The sequence below is a fragment of the Varanus komodoensis genome, unplaced genomic scaffold (assembly GCF_004798865.1).
Source record: "Varanus komodoensis strain SLA01 unplaced genomic scaffold, ASM479886v1 scaffold1, whole genome shotgun sequence".
Classification (NCBI taxonomy): domain Eukaryota; kingdom Metazoa; phylum Chordata; class Lepidosauria; order Squamata; family Varanidae; genus Varanus; species Varanus komodoensis.
Window position 1 is genome coordinate 51,437,882 of NW_025335268.1, and position 21,861 is coordinate 51,459,742.

Sequence of the window (21,861 nt, forward strand, 5' to 3'; positions counted from 1 at the left end):
CAGTTTATATGCAGAGACTGGTAAAAATATATAATTATGTATTCAGTTTTTCATAAGATTTAGAAAGTATGTGTCAGTCTGTTTCTCCTAAGTATGAGTGGAACGCTGAACATTACCGAGTAGGTTACACACAAAGAGGAAAGTTGTGAAATATGGACACCCATGTGAGGCAAATCTTTTGAGGCCCATCTTATGCTAAGGACCCAAAGAGCACTCAAAACCTAGACTTTGTGTGAAAATGGTAAAAATCATATGTCTCACAAACAATCCAATTATATTAAGGAATGGTGCTTAATTCAGTTTTCCTTTTGGAATGCAAAATGTATTATAGTCTCAGTTATGAACCACAGCAACGTCTGTGAATTACAAGCTTATAACAGAAGAAATACTAAACCAGGAATGCCTACAGGATCCTATGTTCCCTTCTTAAAGAAAACCTGCAGAAAGAAAGCAAAACAATCAGTATGAAAGCTGTATATGGCTTTGTATAAAAATGATGAAAGTTACTTACGGCTGATTTTTTGTTTGAGTGCTTACTGTTCCTTCACAGTGCATTCAACTGGCACATTTTAATAGTCACTCTTGGTTTTTTTTCTGTACTACATCCCTACCATTACTTACAAATGCCTAGAGAAGGAATAGACTCTATTTACAAACAGGTTGGCACTTACAGAATATATTATTGATATCTTTCTCCGTTTCATTCCCCATCCCACCCTGTTTTCCAGCCCAGGGCACCCATGTTCCAGGATGACTGGCAAAACCTGCCTCATTACATTATGCTACATTAACATGAAAAATAGGATTCCAGCTGGTACATTCTCTCCCAGTGGTTTGCTTGTTGCTGAAAGGCAATACCTTCCACCCCAATTCATGCTTGAAGCTCAGACATCGTTAGTCGAGTGAAAGCAACGGCTGCATGTTTTCTTCTTCGTTTTTATCCATACGCTTTAAAACTCCAGGGTCCACCACTGACTGAGACCTGAAAAGGGGTTGAAAGCAAAGACCTGTTATGGATCACTGAAAGATAAAAGAAGGCAGGTTCCAGAGTTTTTACGACTAGTAGGTCTGTGTCCAAAACATTTGCCTGCTAAACATGGTGGGGAATGTAAAAACAGCAAGAGATGTAAAAACACAGGCATCTGTCTTTCGTTGAATCAGTCCACTGGTCCTTCTGACCCAGCAATGTCCAAAATGATTGGCTGCAGTTCGCCAGGGTTTCAGGCACTCTCACAGATTTAAAAGCACAACTATGGGCCAAAGCATGCCAGGCACCCTGAAGAATCCTTCCCCTCCATATGTGTTGGATTCGAAGTCAGTGCTGTGATTTCAGAAGCAGCTTCGCTAGCCCTTGGAGCCTCCAAATGCATGCCTGCCCAGTCTTCTACTCCAGGTGACTCTGAAGAGCTTCTGCCAGGATACCCATGGCCTGGATGACTTGGAGTCTCAGCTCTGAGTGTTTCTCTTTTCTGGGATCTGACCTCTAGTGGACTCTACCTGGTAATGCCTTAAGAAGGACAAGGAAAATATCTGTGCTTCATCTTTGTTTTGAATTTACTCTGATGTAAAGGATCCTTACTCTACCTTTCTGTGTTTTGGACAGAGCACAAAAAGGCTAGTAAAGCTCATCTTCCCTTTCTCCTACACTTCTCAATCCAATTCAGCTTCTGAAACCACAGCCTTCCCCACCCTGAAAGCTGAAATGATCAATGGTGCAGCACGAATGCTTGCCCTTCTTTTCCCCTCCCATCACAATTAACATTAGGGCCTTCTCTGCGGTGGCGCCTGGATTATGGAATGAGCTCCCTGGAGAGGTGCGCCTGGCACCGAGTTTATATTCTTTTCAGCGCCGGGTTAAAACCTTTTTATTTAATTGCCATTTTAAAAATTAATATTTTATCGTTAACTGTTGCTGCTTTGTTTTTTGTTTTTGTTTTTATATAATTTTATGGATTTTGTTATTGTACGTTGTGAGCCGTCCTGAGATGCCGAGGCATGTGGTGATGGCAAATAAAAGTTTTAAATAAATAAATAAACTTTACAGTTCCATTTTGATATATGTTCTTCATAAGACACAGCTTTTGGAAAAGTTCTTATCTCATCTCTGTGGCTCGCCAAGGACCTTACAGGGGCCCTCCGCCACAGTGATCCAAAGGTATTCATGCTGTGCTCCTGTTAAGAGAAGCAGGTTTGAGCGGAAAGATTCCCCTTGCACAATTGATGTAAATCTACACCCAGCCCCACTTCCAGCTAGTTATTTATGCTCTGGAATGGCCAGATCCTTGCACATGGACATGTAGTTTGCATTTACACAGACAGAAAGAGTTGTCACAAACAGGACAGTTAACATAAGGTTGCAAGGTGGAAAAGTTAGTAGAGGAGATTCCATTCTACTAACTGCTCTACTAAGAAGACCTTAAAAATATAGTAATTCTATGAAATTAAAAAAACCATCTGAAGTCAATAAATCTTATTGAAACCAAACTTTGCTAGCTGTTACTAAAAGCAAGTAAGCTTTTTTTTTCATTCATCAGCATTAGCTCTAAGGTAAAATCTCCCTGTTTTACAGAGGAAAAAGGCTCGGATTTCAGAAAGCTCATGCCAGCCATAAGCTGCTGATAATGTGATAATTGCTACCTGGAAGTCTTATTGACCTCTGGAAAAACAGTGTTAACAGACACCCAATACAGAGCTCCCAAAGCCACAGAACAACACAATCCTTGGGAAAACAGTACATTTGCCAATCCAGCTAATTGAACAGGTTATAAACAAACAATCAAACACTGCCAGCTTTTTAAAGATTACCATGACTGCTAACTAAGGCATAACCACAAAGCTTAATTCATTTGAACAATAAAACAAGTGGTTCCTAGATGTCCATTGAACTGAATTCAGAATTGCCTAACAGGGATGTTAAAAACTTGAGAAAGTAGATGGCTCACAAGATGTGCAGGAGGAAGAAAGGAAGGGAAGAAAGGATTACAGTGGATATTTTGGGATTAAGACTTGTACTTCTGACATGAGTTGAACCTTTTTTCCATCAATGGAATAGAAAAACTAATTTTTGTCAACCTAAATAATGTCCAATCATATGTGTTTTTCTCCAGCAGATCTCAAGTCAACAGACATGGCACAAGCATCCAAAGATAATGCATTCACATGCATTCAAGCTTTCTGATAAATCATAAAGAAACTGTGGTCACTGCGGAATCCTAGGGTGCTTCTATTGTAAAGGTCTGCCTTCAGGTATGATCTTTGCTAAAATGGGACTAATTCAGACATGGGAATAAACTGCAGCTGTGCATGGAATCCCAGCAATATTGTTGACTTATTCTGTCATTTCTAAATATATAAAAACTTGCACTCTGTACTCTTTCTGTTCCCAGTAATACTATGAAGTCTGGCTCATACAAATGTAACAAATAGGCAAGATCTGACAAATGGGGCATACCAATCTGGTTTTGCCTGTTTCAATTCCACATTTCTTCTGTTTCTAGTATAATGTCAAAGGGGGAATTCATCACCATGGGTTGTTCTCACATCTGGAATTTATGTACTTTTCACAGAATAGAAATTCCATGGTCCACAGTATGTTCCCATTGTTGGAGTGCTCTGGGATTCACTGCTGTCCTTAGAGGCTAAACTGACTTCTGTGGACCTATCACCAGTCCAAGTTGGTATTTCCCTTCCAGGAAAAGCGTTGTCTGATCACTGTAGTTCATGCACAAGGAACTTCCTGTGATGTCTTTATGTGGGGCTATCTTTCTGCTTGGTCCAGACATTGTAGTTCGTATAGAATGCAGTAGCCAAGATGCTGAGGAGGACTCCTGGCCGAACATATTACCTCAATGTTGAACATATTACCTCAGCGCTGGCTACCTGTAGCTACTGGGCCAAATTCAAGGTCTTGCTGTTGGTATGTAAAGATCTGGCAAGCTTGGGATGAGGTTACTGGTTACTGTCTTCCCCAATTTAGACCTCTGTGGTAAGTGAGATCACTAGAGGAGGTTTTCTGGCTGTACCATGACCTGTGGACTGACATCTTGCAGCTATCTGGAAGCTGGCCTTCTCCATGGTGACACCTACCCTAGGGAATGCTCCCCCGCATCAGTATTTGGGCCATGCCAAGTGTGGTATATTTCAGGTCTCAGTTAAAGACCCATTTCTTTATCGAACTGATTGGTTGTGCTGTCCCATTTGTTCACAAATTATGGTCTAAATCTGATTTTTAATATTTTATTATTTTTATGTAAATATGTTATAATTATTATGTACTGCAGTGTATTTAATGATGTTTTAAAATAGTTCAGTCTTCCTGTAAATTGCTTTGAGATGTTAATAGTGTAAATCTATTAAATAAATAAATTACATTATTAGTGTTGTATTTTCTCACTATTACGCATGATTATTTATCGGATTGGCTGAATCACATAAGTGATACACAAGAGTGCCCTGGCTTTCAGCATCAGGCATTCAGTCTGGAAATTGCTTAGGTTCTGGCACAAACGTACCTCTTCATGGATTTGGGAGACAGGTCCTTGTCTACCTCTTTCGCTGAAGTGTTGTAGGAGTCCACACTGTATTCACTATCATCATCATATTCATGATCAAGCAGCGTTCTTGCCCATGTGCCCATATCATAAGGCGGCAGCATTCCTCCAAATTCAGAAGGCAGGATCTCAGGATGAATCAACTGGTGCAGGCTGTTCAGGTTATTTCCATGGAGAAATATCTGTTAAAAGATGATTTTAAAAAGCCTTATAAAGAGGCACTTTTAGTCAAAGAGGCAGTAGCTGTAAGCAGAAAATATTTGTAAGACTTCAAGAGCACAGCTGCACTTGCAATGAAAGCTTGTCTACATGTTCTAAACACTCCAGCAAAGAAGGCACTTTAAATCCATACAGGAACCTTTTGGGACAGTTGGCTTGTTAGGAGACAAATAGAATGAACTGGAAGACTAAAGGGAAGGCCGCTGCTACAGCATCATCTGCATATCTATTTCAGATATGTTTGGGATGCACAAACTTTGCAATGTGTTCTGTGTACCCAAAGAAATTTGAGCTTTTGTTACTCAAGTGGCAGCATCCCACCCATGCCATGCCAGAGGGTAAAACTCTTCTAATACTATGGAGGACTTAGCAATATATGGGAGAGTCTGCTGCTCAAAGAAGAAAAAGCAAAGATCCCACTGGTACGCACATGACCCTGGGAATGTTGAGACTCATTCTATGGATCATAAATACAGGGGCAGGCCTAATGTTTCTAATAAATAAGCTATGCTAAAAATAACCTGGCCACCTTGCATTGTTAGGATTACATCTATGCTGGCAACTAGCAGAAGTCCACTGTGAAAGAGGCCTTTCACTCTTTCTCCTCCCCACCTCACCCCCTTGAAAAGCCTCTCCTGATGATCAGGGGACACTCAGGTAAGGCCTGAGATGTAGTACAAGGGGAGTCCAAGGTGGGATGGGATATTTTATTTATTTATTAAAACATTTTTATGCTGCCCCATTCGCCGAAGCCTCGGGGCGGCTTACAACAGTAAGTTAAAATAATTATAATATAAATCAAGAATATAAACATTAAATTAAAAATACAAAAATACAGTATAAAATAAGCCGCCCTGGCCAGATAAAATCCAATAATATTAACAGTTAAAATGCCGCTTGAATAAAAAGGTCTTCGCCTGGCGCCAAAAAACAAATAACGACGGCGCCAGGCGGACCTCTCTGGGGAGCGCGTTCCATAACTTAGGCACCATCGCAGAGAAAGCCCTCCTCCGAGTACCCACCCTCCTAATTTCTTTCACGGAGGGTTCCCGGAGAAGGGCCTCACCCGCCAATCTCAAGGAGCGGCTGGGCATATATGGATGCAAGCGCTCCTTCAGGTAACCAGGACCCAGGCTGTTTAGGGCTTTATAGGTCATCACCAACACCTTGAATTGGGCCCGGACTTCAATGGGAAGCCAGTGAAGCTGACGGAGGACTGGAGTCATGTGAACATAACGTCCCGTCCCCGTCAGCAGCCTGGCAGCTCTATTTTGAACCAATTGAAGTATCCGGACCGTCTTCAAGGGTAGCCCCACGTAGAGCTTGTTACAGAAGTCAAGACGGGAAGTCACCAGTGCATGAGTCACTGTTGCGAGGCTGTCATACTCCAGATAGGGGTGCAGCTGGTGAATCAGCCGAAGCTGGAGGAAAGCGCTCCTCGCCGCTGCTGTCACCTGAGCTTCTAGTGAAAGCTCCAGGTCGAGCTTTCACTGAAGTTAGGCACTGCAGGGCATAGAAACAGAATTTTGCAAATAGACTTCCTTGAATAAGTAGACTATATTCACACAGCTTTCTTCATATCCACTGGACTAAATTTTAACATTCAGGTAAGTTCCAGTACATCATGTATTGTAATAAGGTTCATGCAGGTTTGTCGCAGAAGGTGAAGATGGAATACAAATAAATCTAGCAAGATCATGCTTCAGTGTGTGTCTTTAATTTGGAAGAACTAACAGCCATTGTTTCCTAAGTGCTCTGAAGTCTCCCTGTGTGTATTTGCAAGACTAAAAATCAAATATATTATTAGGAACACTATGTTATTTTGAATAGAAAAAAGAGACAAATGAAACAGAATGCCTTGATAATAGGGAATCTGAAACTATTCAACTCCAGCAGGATCATTTAGGCATATCCTACTGAGTGGGACCAGTACTGCAGTCATAGAAATTACATGTTCTTCCTTTATCCAATCCAATGAGTATGACTATAACAGTGCATGGAAATTCAGCTGCATGTCACATTTTGCTTACATATTGTCAGTGGCTGCATCCTAGCAAGAATTTTGAAGTAGTCGCAAGTGCTTCAGCATGTACAGTAGTGCTTTCTTTTATTTCCTTCCAAAGCATAGAGCAGAACCAGCCTATTTTAAGATGCTTTCCAAATGCTGCTGTATTTTCAAAGGTAGGTTTTATATCTGGTACAGGTGTAGAGTGTCAATTGTTGTGGAACCATGGTTTGCTGATGGGGAAGTGAAAATATAGCAGTTCTGCTTTTGTCTAATGTAAAATTAGAAAGAGCTATTTATTTGTCTGTAACCTCAATTAATCTATTGTGCTGTTCTCTACATGGGTGTCCACTAAGTATCCACTGGTACAAAATGGGATAGACCAACCATTGATTGGGTGGTTGCTGGGAGAAAATTAGTTTAATATCTCTAATTAGTCTACTATCTCTGTTAACTACTTATACCATTATGTGGATCAATCTAAGAAACAGCACAGCAGCTGATAAATGGCAGAACCAAGAGCACCTCTTCTCCCATTTTAGATAGACCAAGACCATTTTGAACTAGGTTCAGACAGCACCTTTAAATGCTGAATGGCTCTTAAACGTGGGACATGGTTTCTGTTGCTATTAGGCCAAGAGAAAAGGCCATAGCACAGTGCTGGGCCACACACTTTACACAGAGAAGGTCCCAAGTTAGATCTCTGCAGTTCCAGGTAAAGCTAGAAGAGCCCTTACAACCCTGGAATACCATTGCCAGTCCGTGCTGCCAGCACTGGCTTGGGTGGACCAATGGTTTGACTCACTAGCCTTGTTTATACCTATTGTAAAATCAGGGCATGGCTTTTTGCATTCTGGGTTGCTGTGCTATCTGAAGGCATCTGCACTAACAAAACTTTTTTTTAACCATGAACAATCACAAAAGAGAATGTTTGGCGTGTACTTTGTGAACTCTAGGTTGCTTAAACCATGGGTTTGTCATGATGTGTGACCCAAGAACTAAGGTTGTTTGTTTGTTAATGGTTTGTTTGGCAGGTTATCAAGGTTGCAAACACTTTACATGCTATTAATATAGCCATTATATTATTGCTATATGATAGCATTATCATTGCTATAGGATCACAAAGGGATCTGGAATAAAGGGAGGGCAAGTGGAGAAGGAAGAGGGAAACAAACAACCCAGGGACTGAGGGGGTAAGAAACTGTGGCTTGTTTAATCATCTGCAAGACAAACCTTAGGGCAAAAAATATGACTTTTACTCAATGGGTTACTCAAATGTGTGAACCAGGCTGATATGTAGCAGCTTCTCATGTCCCTATGACCAATAGTTTAAGGTCAATTTTGTTTAGCTTGTGTTACCATCTGGATTCTAAAATCTGTTAGTATCAATGTTTTATCTGTTATATAATGTATATTGCCTACTTGTCCCCATGCTTTTAAAACTACGTTCGTTCTAATTCCTCAAAGCACCCTAAGCTCTTGGAAATTAAGCTCCATCTGACTGGAATATCAAATGGTGATCCCTGAGATTTGGCATCTTGTATGACAAAACAAGTGTATAGTTTGATGGTGGGTGTACAGATAGTTGATAAATAAACCATCATAATAATGAGACATCACAAATATAAAGTCAAGCATTACCAAAACATTTTTGTTTTGTTTTTTATTGGTAATGCAATCTGCTCATCCACAAACCCTGCATTTGCAAAACTCATTATGAAAGTAAAGAAGAGAAGAATACCCTTTTTCTTGTTTTTTCCTTTAAAAAGGGCCGTATGACTGTATAGAGGGCGTGGATGTACCATGGTTGATTGACAAAATGAATTCCTCCAAAGCGAGCTGGAAAACTGTCCTAGGAAAGAATATAAAAACAAATACAGTTAGCAGATCACATTTGTAACTCAAGCTTCCTCTCAAGACACTCAGTATAGTATGTGTAAAGAGTTATCCCATTTTATAACAACTTTGCATGGTAGGTTTGGCTGGCTGCCTGGCTGGTTCACATGTATCAACCCTTGAATTGGCAGAGATGTTCCACTAGCCACAACTGGCTTTGTATCAGCTTTCATCAACAACCATGTACTCCCATTCCAATATTGTTTGATGCAAAATCTGAACTTGGAATTCTGGGTTGATTAAGGGAAAACAATCCAGAGTTTCTTCCAAATAACAAATAATGGGTTAAGACTTTGGGCTGTTTGTCAGCAATCCAGATTTCTGCATTCAGACACTGCATTAAAAACCCAGGAATGGAATGTTACTGGGTCGTTTTTAAAAAATAATGCTTGTTTTTAACAAATAATGCTAAGCAGATTGTTGAGCTAACATTAAGCCTAACATAACCTGGATGATGATGGAGATGGGACTGGTGTTGGAGGGGATGGACCTGGTGCTGGAGAGACAAGGTTCGACTGTGCAGCTGGAGAGCAGGGGGGTTACCACTGGAACTGCTTTCTAGTTTCGACTTCACTGCTTGCCACTTTTTCCTGCCTCCTTCCCTTTCCCTCCTTCCTTCTTCCCTCCCTCCCTCTCCTTACCACCTGGTATCTGCTTGCCACTCAAGGACAAGCTGGGACTTCTGGGTTTACTCATTTGTAAGTATGGGTAGTACTTAACTCTGACATTTGTAACTGGAGGACTGGGCATATATAGAAACATAGAAATAAAGTGAGAAGGGGTCTTCCAGGTCATCTAGTCTGACCCTCAGCTCCCTCTGGCTCTGCTTATGTAATACCCAGCATGTGGTTGTCCAATTTTTCCTTGAATTGTCCAATCTTTCCTTGAAAGAGATGGATATGAATATCTATGTATGACTATATAGTAGCAAGGGGCAGTTATGGGGCATTCTATCACCCAATAGCTGAAGAGCTCTGGACAGTGAATAATAAATACAGTGAAATACAATATAGAATAATACAATGAAACATCATGAAATTACATCTTTAAAAAATTTAAAACTACATTTTGACAACCAAGCAGCTAAGACCAGTCCATACTTTTGAATGATTCCTGCAAATGCACCTGTTCAACCTGGCTTTCTTCAGCCTGTAATTAAATGAACCATCCTGTTCCATTTTACTGCTCCTCTAGACATAATTATCCTCATTGCATTGCTTTAAATAGAATTTTAAATGTTATTTGATATGTAATATTAATATTTATGTGGCAACCATTTAAAGATTTTTCTTAATAGTAAGAGGTACAGAAATCGTACAAATAAAAATAACTAAATAAATAATTCTTTGTCATTCCTCCCACACTTAAAGGTGTAGTTCACAAAATTGGAAATGAGTGGAGAGTATGAAATGGTAGCGTGATTCATTTCACCCCTGCTTACAACTCAATGCAAGTCAGTGCGCCATGGCAAAAAGAAAAATCCCTTTAAGGGACAGCACTGATGCATTCATTGGTCTAGTTGCTCTTATTTGATATACAGCACATATTTTTTGTAATTTATTAACATCTGAATTGATAGCACCCAGCTAACAATTGTATTAAAATACATTTTCAGAAGTGTGGCAAATGTTAGTGTACATCCACCTTCCCCAACACTAATGCTGTTCATATCTTTTGGATTAGCATACCTAACCATTGGACATTCTGGCTGGAACCAATGGCAGTTGATGTGCAAAGTATCTTGAGGGTACCAGGTTAGGGAAGGCTGATGTTCTTCACACACTGTACAAGAATATAGCTGGCAAATATTATGCTTCTTGTGCTCTTAGAAATATCAGAGCAGACTACATTCTCATGCCATGTATATCTGTGTTTAGTATCAGCCGTCAGACTGTTTTACAATATGAAGTTGATGTATACCGGAAATAACCTCAGACCGACATAACACAAAGATTAACTTCTGTTTTGTCATAAACAAAATATCCTCGAAAGGATTCTAGGAATCCAGAATCATTGCATCTGTTACTCTTCAAGATTACCTCAGGCAAACAGCTGCTCTTACAGATTTTATTAGCTATGGATCAAAAGAGAGATGTCACACATTTTATTACCAATGAAGCATAACTTACAAGGCTGCCTGGTGTGATTTTGTGACATTATTAAGTCTGGAAGAAAAGGACAATTTTTACCTTATATTCATTCTCTAAGATGAACTCCTCCAAACAAACTAAACTTGTTAATCTACACCACTGGGAGTGTGCCGATGTGTGTGCTAATTTCTTTCATGGGGAGGGATCTCTGTGGAAGTTAGCCAGGTCCAACTGTACTCTGAGGTCCCAGCTGTAAGAACATCCCCCCCCTAAACTTCTGGCACAGGGGACTCAGCTTTTCAGGAATATTTTTCAAGTTAAGACAAGCCATGTTAAACATGTTTCTCTTCCAATGCAAAAACAATAGAAAGGCACGATAGAGGAACCCAAAGGGGTTCAAGTGGGAGGTCAGAAACACCCCCCACTCAAATGTTCCAAATGCATTGCTAGCTGTATAACAGTGCAGCTATATGCTATTGTATTTTACAGTTTTATGCTTTGATTGTTAAGCACCCAAAGAGCTTCAATTCTAAATGAAATGAATAAATAAATTGCTGGTACTTGTCATGGACATAATTATGAATGGGCCTCAGTCCAGGCTCATGTTTCACAGAAAAAGCACCAACAGAGAAAATTCACTCACTTAGGGGCAGAAGAATAAAGGTTTTTTGTTGTCATCCAGTAAAAGCGTTATTATTTCGAGGCAAAGACAAAAAAAAAAAAGGATGGAGCAGTCCGCTGTGGGAACAGAGTTTGCAGACTCTGGGATAGGGAGACTGATAGGGTGAGGGGGGCAAATGGATTCCAGGACATGGAAGGTAGGATACCCAATTGCAGGAAAAAAGATGGTAGAATGGGAAGATGGAACAATATATGGCGAGAAAAAACTTGTACAGAGTAGGTTCTTAGCACAAGGAGCCAACGAGACTGTCATGGAACTAAGAGGTGGGCTAACAAAGTGATGGAAAGAAATGATATATTGAAGATTGTTAACAGTTTATTTTCTTCAAACATTTATTTTCTACTGACATAGAAAATAGGCACAATGGCCATGAAATTCATTGCAGGGTGGAAGAAGATGGAAGAACAATTGTTCTTTCTTTATGAAGTCCTGCACATTTAGACTAGGTTGATTCCCTGAAGGAGCAACAGAAGTTGAAAACAGTGAAGAAACAAAATGGGGAAAAGAGAAAGAAAAGTAAGGGGAAGGAATCGGGAGAGAGAGAATGCAGGAGTTGTAGAAATGCCATGAATCTGGTGAAGGAGATAGGTTTTGTTTCTTCATCTAGTTTTAACATTTTAGCCCACTACAATTCTGTGTAGCAAGAATAGGAACATGTAGCCCTCCAGATGCTGTTCGACTGCAACTTTCATCATCGTTCAACACTGGTTATGCTGAGGGTGCAAATTCTGACTAGTTCATGCCCCAGACAGCTTGGAATTCTGGGTTCAGCCATCATAATGTTGCATCCCAGGATTGCTTATCTTGCTGCAAGAAGATGGCCGATACAGAGAAACAAGCATGCACCTTCACTCCTCCTCATCTTCTCAGCAATACATGATTTATTAACTGTGAGTTGTTACTACATGTAAACTAGGTCAACATGCAGGAAAGGTTCCATGGGAATCTATCAGTTAAGTTTATTACAAGCAGAATTGCAGAAGTAAGATCTGTAGAGGGTATTATCTAACATGCATTTGGTTTGATTCCATCATGAGAGAACTGAGGGATTTACTTTTACAAGTTTCCAGATGTCCCTGAGGAAGGAAATTTTATTTTCTAAGGCACATCAATCCTCAATAAACTTAGGCACTTCCCAGAAAGGATATTGTCCTGGTCATTTGCTGCATTCAGTGCCTGTCACCTAAAAATGATATTGCTATTTTTCATCTAAAAATGATTCTGCCAGCAAGCAAGCAAGCAAACACACCAATCCATATTTTGAAAAAGAAAAAGACAGCCAAAATGCCTAGAAAAAAAGGGAAAAGTAAGAAAAGTCAGCACCAATTATAACTGCTTTGGCAGGGTATTTCAAAGGCAGGCTGCTATCGCAGGGAAGGCAAATCCTTTTGTAAATCCATGGTGTATTTCATCCACCAATGCTGCTTGAAGAAAAGCCTCCCATGAAGATTTTAATGTAGGCAGTCAGTGTAATACGGGGGGTGGTGCTCATTCAGTCATTTGGGCCCCAAGACATTCAAGGGCTTGGTAGCAAACGAAGAGCCAACACAGCTCTTCAGGAATTGGTGTGCTACAGCTTCATCCAGAAAAACCAGTCAAGATTCTGTCTGCCAAAATCTCCTTGAATTGAAGTTTCCAAATCACACTCAAGGGCATCATCATCATCATCAAAATACAAACACAAAATGACAACACATATGGCCATGCAGTAACAATCAGAGATACATTGCACTGGCCTTGAATGTATCACTAATAATATCTATGTATACATATATGTTCACCCATATGGCACCAACTCTCCCTGGAGATTACTGGGGAGCACTTCCAGTGCCTTGAGGCCAGGACCACCTGCTCCCATGGATGTGGTGAATCTCTTGCCTTAAGTGACAGAGTTGGAGAGACAGTGAATTGCTTGCTCCTGCCCACCCTGTCAAGAGGCCGCCAGATACAGCCTTGCTCCAACATGGTGGCACTCCACCAGCTGCTCCCAGGAGGCCCATCCGCCACCTTCCTGCTATGGCATTTGCTGCAGAAGGAAAGCACTGACACAGCGGCTCTCTGAACCTCTCCCTGCACCTCCAGAAGCACACAGGGTCTCAGTTCAGACAACACAGTAACCAGTGATGTAGGTTTTCCAGAAAAAGTCCAACTGGAACATTTTCTGGAAATGTGACTGGAATTTTTTTCAGGAAAGTTCCCCAATATTATAAATAACGTTACCAGGTTAAGCATATTGGTTTGACTCATTTTTACTCTCCAAAGCTCTTCCTCCCTCAGTAAGTACACAGAATATCTCATCTTTAGTAAAAAGAACTAAAATGCAACCTATGACAATTTTATATCCTCTATAAATGTATCAAAAATTTTCTCAATAGCTACAAAATATTTAAACTGAAATATTTGCTTAGGGGGAAATTAAATTAAGCAAACATGGTATCATTTAAATGTTGTATTCAAATACATGCAACACTTTATGTGGAAATCATTGTATTGGAATATCTGTAAAATATAAAGACAAAGGATACATTTCCTTATGATGTTTGTTTATATTGAATAAAACACGACTAAACCTAAAACAAAGCACACTGTTTTCAGGATATGAACCCAAAGGGAGCAGATATAGTTAATATCAGTAGTTTAGTTTTCTTTTGCTGCAGTAATATAGCACCTTCAGCTTCACTCACTCTCTGCTCTGCTTGTTAGATCCTCTGCAGGCTGTGGAAATCTGGTTCAGAATAATGAGCTGAACATGGCTTTTCGCAAGGATGCACGTGTGTTTGTGGGCACAGGCGGGAGAATCTGCTTACAGGATCCCTTGGGCAGGGGGCTGGCTGCTGTGTGGACAAAATGCTGGGCTAGATGGATACTGGGCCTGATCTTATACTGGATACTGGGCCTCATCTTATACTGGATACTGGGCTCTTCTTATGTTCTTAAATGAAACAATAATCTCAATCTTAGTTTCAGCTTTCCTTCCGTTTTTACTGAAGAATCTTAGCAACAGGGGGCAAATGCAAATGATCCAGACCCTGTCAGAAGCCAAGCACATTGTGCGCAGAAGGGCTTGTCATATGTTACCCCCCTCCCCAGGCAACTGATCGCTAGAGCTTGTCACAATCCTTTAAGCCATCTAACACGATCAATTGCAGCACAACAGCCTGCACAACCATAGATAAACACAGCCATGCATGGTGTGGAAAGTTTTCCACACAGAAAAATAATAGCATCATTTTTTCCACATCACAGACAATAACTCACACTCAGGATCTGAATATAGGTTGTAGGTGGTTTGTCATTAACTGTGCGCTGTTGTAGAAATACAGGTTATCATGACCCCAGCTAGACTAACAAACCATAGTTCATTAGCCATAAAAATAAAGAAAACCTCACAGTTCTTAGCCAACAACAAACAACGGGTTGCTAGCCCAGATGAATTCAGAAAGCACAAGAACCCACTTTATCAAAATCCGCTGTATCAAAAACACATGATTTAACAGCAATCCACACTCAACCCATATTCAACTGAACCCAAGCAGCAGATACTCTGAAGAACCACACCATCCCCACCACAGCAAATGCCATGGGGAAGAGCAACTAGGGGGAGTTTTACGCAGGAGCCACTTCCCCAGGTTCACAGTTAAGATCATCTCAGGACAATCCAGAAGACAGGGAAAAGTGGGTTTGGCCCCTAAAATTTCCAGCTGGGCCCAAGTGCCCGGCACTGAGGGGGATCCTTCCTTAGAGGCAGACATAGTCAGAGGGGCATCCTAGGATGTTGGCTTCAGAGCTGTTCTCACTGACGGGCTCTTCGGGGAACCTGCCCTCTGGATCGCTCTGTGAGTGAGCTGGAGGGTGGTGGTAACTGAGGATGGACAACAGGGTAGAGAGGAGGAAGGAGAGCATGATATACAATACAGTAGGGCAGGCACACAGGTGGGAATGATGTACGGTGCATGGTGGCGATGCAGCTCAGCTCACTGGTGTTCCCCCAGCTCAGGAGACAGGAGTGATGGCACCAGTCTTGCTTGAAGAGGGGCTCTCAATAGATCTAATTTGCTTCTGCCCTCACCCTTCTCCAAGGTATGGACAATTCAGGGAGGAACATCAGCAGGCTGGATGGGGGTGGCCAAGGGCTGCAATCCATACATGGACCGAAGTGCCGCTGAACACAGCAGGACTTACTTTTGAGGAACTATTAAAAGGATGGAGTGGGGGAAAGGGGAAAATCTATCTACTGTCATTTGCCATCCATCATCCTAATTTATGACTGGGTTCAGGCAGTACAACCCACACTCAGAGCTCAGTATGGGTTGAGTGCGATGCTGAATCATGGGTTGTAAGTGAAACATGGGTTATCATGTCTCAATCTAGCCAGGTTAACAAAGGATGCTTTGCTAAGCACAAACAGCCCACAGCTCAAAACACAATGTTTCTCTTCAGAAACTATGATCGCCAATGTTTCAACAACTCAAATTTTAAAAGTGTGGATGGTTATGTTATCTGAACCCAGTGGCTGTATTATGTCTATTATGTTTGGTTAATGAATTAGGTCCAAGATTTGTCTTCTGTGAAAGGAAGGGCCCTGCTCACAGAGGCTCCCTCCACTCTAAAGCTCAGGAGCTCCCACCATATCCAGCTGGGTCTCCTGACTCTCCGTGTAGCATTTTCAGGGGTCTGGAGGAGCTCTCCTCATCAGCACAGTGGATTCAGCAGAATTCTGGATCCAACCCAGATTCACCTCTGTTTAGTATCAGCACAGCCCTCCACTTTCAGCATGCACGCACTTGCGCATGCTGAGTCCACCTCTGCTTCAACAGATTTATTTCACAACTGTTCATTTACAGCCCTAGCAGGAAGGCACATGCCCGTAATTGCACATTATGACTGAAGCTGCAGGTGGAGGCAAAGCAAGAGATGCACATCTCCATCCACATTGCGCTGCTCCTCTGGGCCCTACTGAGCAAACTGGAATACTTTTCTGAGCAACATGGGGATATACTCCCCCTCAAGAGCCGCAACTTGTCACATTCAGCTGATTGGTGTTGGTTGCTTTGCCCCCCACATTCTGGCTATTCCCATAAGAGTACTGCCTTAAACTGCAGCTTACTCACTCTTCTCTGATGCATCTATGGAACCGTTCATGCGCTTGCCTGAATTTTTTATGCTCTCTCTGTCTGGGCAATGGCAGCTTTCTTTTTTCCCATTGACTGTTCTCTGTGGTTTATATAATTCTGGTTTTATGATACTGTAATCCACTTGGGGTGTCATGAGTGTCAGAAAGGTGACAGAGAATGTTGAAAAATAAATAGTATTACCAGAGCTGGATCAGGGCCCAAGGGTGCCACAGAAGAAAAACTAGACCAAAGTGCTCCTTAAAGAGCTCTGTTAGCACAGACTCCTTTAGATGCACCGTGAGTCTTTGCATAGATGAGGCTTTAATCCCACACTGAGAGTTGCAATCTTTTCACTGAACAGTCAAGAGTCCTCCTCTGAGAAAAGAGCCATATTCTCACCAGCTGTACACAGCCTCCATCAGGAGGCTACATGACAGGCAGAAACGCAATCAAAATTGCTCTGCCTGGATGCAAACTGGCATTGTGCATGGCAATTGGCCACTGACGGAGGATGCAGGTGCTGAGACAGCCTGGAGATTATGGCACAGAAAGTCACTTTTGTAACTCTGCACAGAGACACGCACACACAGAAGGGGCCAGCAATGCAACATTTGAGTGAGCCAAGAACAGGCGCAAGGTTACAGCCCGAGGAAATAACACAGAGCAAAGCCAGACCGAATGTACTGGACCTCAAGCAATGTTGGCTTCCGCTATTCTGTGATGGAAAAAAAAGAAAAGGAGAGGAGGGGGACACCTTTCACCCCAAACTATTAAGTCTTGAGCAAGTGTTTGTTCATTTTCTCTTTATTAGTAGTAGTCTAATGATTTAAATGTAAATGTAAGGAGACAGAATAAGGACCACATTAATTTGAGTTTCCTTCTGCATTGAAAATGCAGAAAACCCACTGATGGTTGCAATTCAGTATACCCCACTTAATAGGAGCTTTGACTGCCGGGTGGTATATAAATTGAATGCATTAAATAAAATTATATAAATAATGAGTCTTCTACTAGTAAGTGCCCAGAGTACTAATGTGCTCCAAATCCATCTGTGATGTCTCTTCCAAGCAATGAAAGAAAAAGAATGGTAATCATTTTCTGCTGGCCTTTTCCCTTTAGAAATTATCACTGGCCAAGTACTGGATTTGCTGGCCAAGTGCAAATCCTGCAAGATGAAGAGACATATCAAGCAGTCAAATCAGCAATAAATTCACTGTAAATTTGCCCATGCAAATACAGTAAAATGCCCTTTCACTTCATTTACTGCTGGCAATTCAATATAATATTTTGATTTAACAGAATTGTTAAAATAATGCCCCTAGCCCAAGCCTGCAGGAATTACTTGTGCTATTTTTCCAGTTTTACAGAGAAGGTAAAGGTAGAATACTAGCAGCTGCCACAGAATGAAATCATGCTGTATTCTAAGGGCTTGGCCCACATTCTGTTGAAATCAATAATAAATGTCCAAATGCTCTTAATATGAACTACACTTTTGCGAGAAGTAAAAACTGTCTTCAAAATTCTGCACAGCAATTTCCTTCTGCTTCCCCCAATTTGTCCTTCAGCTTCATGGACACAAAGTCATCTTTGCTTCATATCCTAAACCGCCAAGAAAATTTGTTTGCCATTATTTTTTTAAAAAAGCTAAAGGCGGGCTGCATTTGCTTAATGGAACAAACAATTCATAAATTCAGCAATGTCATCAAAAATCATCAATTAGAATGAAACAGTGGCTGAACCCCAGCCAGTTAGCTTCTTTGGAAAGTCTAAAAAGGGTCAAATTGATTAACATCTACCAGATTCCATGGCCTGTGCACAAAGACGCATCCAGCACTGATCTCAACCTACTTCCTATCCCATGCTTGCAGTCCAGATTGGCAATAATGCTCAGTGAGCAACCAGTGGATGCACTGTCTTGTCTCACAATGAGGTGATGGATGTTATAGTTATTCATCCCTTCCATCTCCTTTGATTAGATCATGTTTATTATGCTGGCATCCTTAGCCTGGTGGATGGGAAAATCATTATCATTCTTCTGCAAAAACGACCAAGTGCCTGCACACAAGAGGAAGGCCAAGTACATCCTCTCTAAGAAGCAACTTGCCACTTCTAAGATAATATAATAATCAGGTGGGGTGTGATGGAATTTTAGGGAAATTACAGCAGCAGGTATGCTCCTACCTGATTACAATCTTTGCAGGCAGGCAACACACATTTTTATGGTTTATAAACAATTCCTTTACAAATATGTACTATTGTTTGCAGTTGGGCATATGAACCCAGGTGAGGAAGATCTGCGGCTCCATCAGTTGGCCAGTTTCCTTCACATAATGTTCAGCAAAAGCAAAACCAATCTCCTCAGACACCACTGCATGTTCAGGTCTTCCAAATCTTCAATGCAGAGTCCCAAACGGACACACTGTGCCAGCCTTCCTAACAACCAGGTGCCCTCCAAATGTTGTGGATTTCAACTCCCATCGGTCCCAGGAACTTTGGGAGTTGTAGTTCCAGACAACTGGAGAGGACCGGACTAGGGAAGGGTGCCTTAAGACTCAACCGTCAGTTCAACCAAACAGAGCTACCTGGTGTTGGAGGATATTATGCCCTGAGACAATTTACCACCACCACCACAGACAAGCACAGTGTGGAAAATTTCTACTGCATTTTTTAAAACTTTCTCTTTCACACTGATGGAAAAGACCTGGCTTTAAAAAGAAAATCTTAGAAGAAAAGCTGGGAGAAATTTGCATGGGTTCGGTTTGGGGTTCTTGGGCTTATCACAACTATAAGATTGCCAAGGAGGCTACAGGTTTCCAGGGAGATGTTTGTACAGTGAAAGCCAAGAAGATACTGTCTTGGCTTCCTGCATGTTGGTTAATGTCCAGGGGAATGCATCATAAGGTAACGCCTCCCTTGGGTCTTTTTCAGGACAGGAAGTGCAGGGAATCTGGAGAAACATGTATTAGAAATGGAGGAAAAAACCTGCACCCTCAGCCACCTTACAGGCATTTCAGTCAAAACACCAGCAAAAATATCCCCCTCCAAATCAAGCTGAAAAGAGTCATGAGAAAGAGGCAGAAAAATGGAAGTCCTTTTAATGAGGCGAAAACTTGCAGGAAATTGGAGGAGAGATTTTATTTATGTATTATATTCATATCCTACCTCTTTTCCTGCAAGGGCCCCAAAGAGGTTACAGAATCCTCTTCATCTCCATTTTTCCTCACAACAACCCTGTGGAGTAGGTCATGCTAAAAGTCCACGACTGGCCCATACAGACCCAGTGAATTTTATGGCTGAATGGGATAGGATCTCTGAAGTCCAACACCCTAACCCCTATGTTACACTTGCCTAGCACTAGTTTCATTTCTTCCCTGGATACAAAATGTGGCTAGGCCACTAACACAGTTGATGCTGTTGTCACCTGCAATAGCAGTACAACTCCCTCCCCGCAAAAAATCCCCCACAACCTTCCGAAACCTCCCAGCTTGGTGGCCATGGGTTGCTCCAGCCTAGCATTCCACAAAGGACTCTCCTGGGCCTTTGCCACATTCCAGCTGTTGGAGATGCAGACACATTTCAATGCAGCTGATTTTGTCTGCATACTTCTTACCTGAAGGAACAGAATCCTGTCCCAGTAGCCATACAGGTACATGTTTATGGGCTTTACATCAGTAAACATTCAGAAGTCACACACTATTGATTAGATAGACTTTAATGGCTGTTCTGGAACTATTATAGCCTGCTGTTTAAATACATAATTATAGAGTTTAGTAGCTGTTTCAAATTACTGCCTAAATGCTTGATAAATAATTAAAAATTCACACCACAGAGCTCATCTCCAAAAGAGATCACCCCACTGCAGAAACCTATATTGAAATTGTTATAAAAAGAGGTCTGGAGAACTATCTAAGGGTGCATTTGCATTGAAACAATCAAACAGCAGTGGTTTATTCTGGCTGTAACTTCATCAGTGAAATTTCTCTACTGTCCATACAATCTGCTAGCTCACTTTTTTACTCTCTTGTCCAGTTAGCTGTGTGGACAGTCTGGTAATATGGTTCTTTAATGTTGGACTAGCTAACTGCTACTGGAAAGATTCTGAACAGTTCAGGTTAGATTTTGCTTAGAACCTATTCATGCACCATGTGTAACATATGCTATAATTCAAACTGTCACACAATTCATAGAATTATAGAATAGTAGGGGACCAAGAAGGCCATCGAGTCCATTTCCCTGCTGCTGCAGGACACCAGTTACACCATCCCACTCAGATAACTGTCTATTTTCTTCCTGAATGCCTTGAGTGTGGAAAAGCACACATCCTGTCTTAGCACTGCCACATTGCTTTTACAGTTAGGAAATTCTTCCTTGGTCTAACCTGCATCTGGTGTATTGTAGTTTAAGTTCAATGTTCTACATACTATAGTGTGCAATAAGTTAGCGTGCTATCATGCCACCCCGTAGTCTTCTTTTCCCAGCCTCTTACCATAAGACTTAGTTTCCAGACCCTGTATCATCTTTGTTGTCCTTCTCTGAACCTCTCCAGAATATCAGCATCCTTTTTAAACCTGGGTGCCCAAAACACTGTATTCCAGGTGAGATCTGACTCATGCAGAGTAGAGGGGAATGAGTACTTCTCTTTTGCTAGAAGTGATACCTCTATTTATGCATCCCAAAATAGTGTTTGTCCTTTTTGCAGATGCATCACACTGCTGGCTCATACTTAGCTTGCTGTCTACAATAACTCCAAGATTCCTTTCACTCCCAGTACTGCTGAGCCAAGTATTCCCCATTTTGTATCAATGCAGCTTTTTTTTTTATTACCTAGGTGGAGAACTTGGCATTTGCCTCTGTTGAGTTTCATTCTGTCTGACTTGATCTCTTTGATGCCCTTATTGATTCAGCCATTCTTTTTCATTAAAAAAAGTTTTCTCAACATCTTCTCCAGGTTGCCAGGATGACTGCAAGGATTAAAGGTAGTCCCTGAGTTCCAGATGAGCTCCATTCCTGAGAATATCCTTAAGTCGAATTTGTATGTAAGTTGGATCACGGGAATAAGCCAAATGTTTGTCTTAGTATATGTATCTATTTTATCTTTCTGTGCATAAAAAACACTTAAGAAAATATTCACTAAAATATAGTCCCTAAGAAATCTTAAGCACAATACAATATTGAAAAAAATAGAAAAAATAAATTTTACTTAGAACAAAAATCTTTTAGTACTGTATTTGATCACAGTAGTAAATGTCGATATAGAGCCATATAAAAACAATGCTTTTTTTTCTCAAAAGAGTCCTTGTTAAGC

The 21,861-nt window shown here is 41.2% G+C and overlaps 1 protein-coding gene across 1 annotated transcript in view; it reads right to left on the reverse strand.

Moving 5' to 3' along the window:
• Window positions 1-894: 894 nt before the first annotated feature.
• CLVS2 (clavesin 2) overlaps window positions 895-21,861 on the reverse strand; it is a 48,569-nt gene continuing 27,602 nt past the window's right edge. The window contains exons 3-5 of the mRNA XM_044449071.1: window positions 8,516-8,626; window positions 4,512-4,732; window positions 895-982 (exon numbers count right to left, since the gene is read on the reverse strand). Coding sequence (XP_044305006.1) covers window positions 895-982; window positions 4,512-4,732; window positions 8,516-8,626 — 420 coding nt within the window. The remainder of the gene's footprint in view (window positions 983-4,511; window positions 4,733-8,515; window positions 8,627-21,861) is intronic.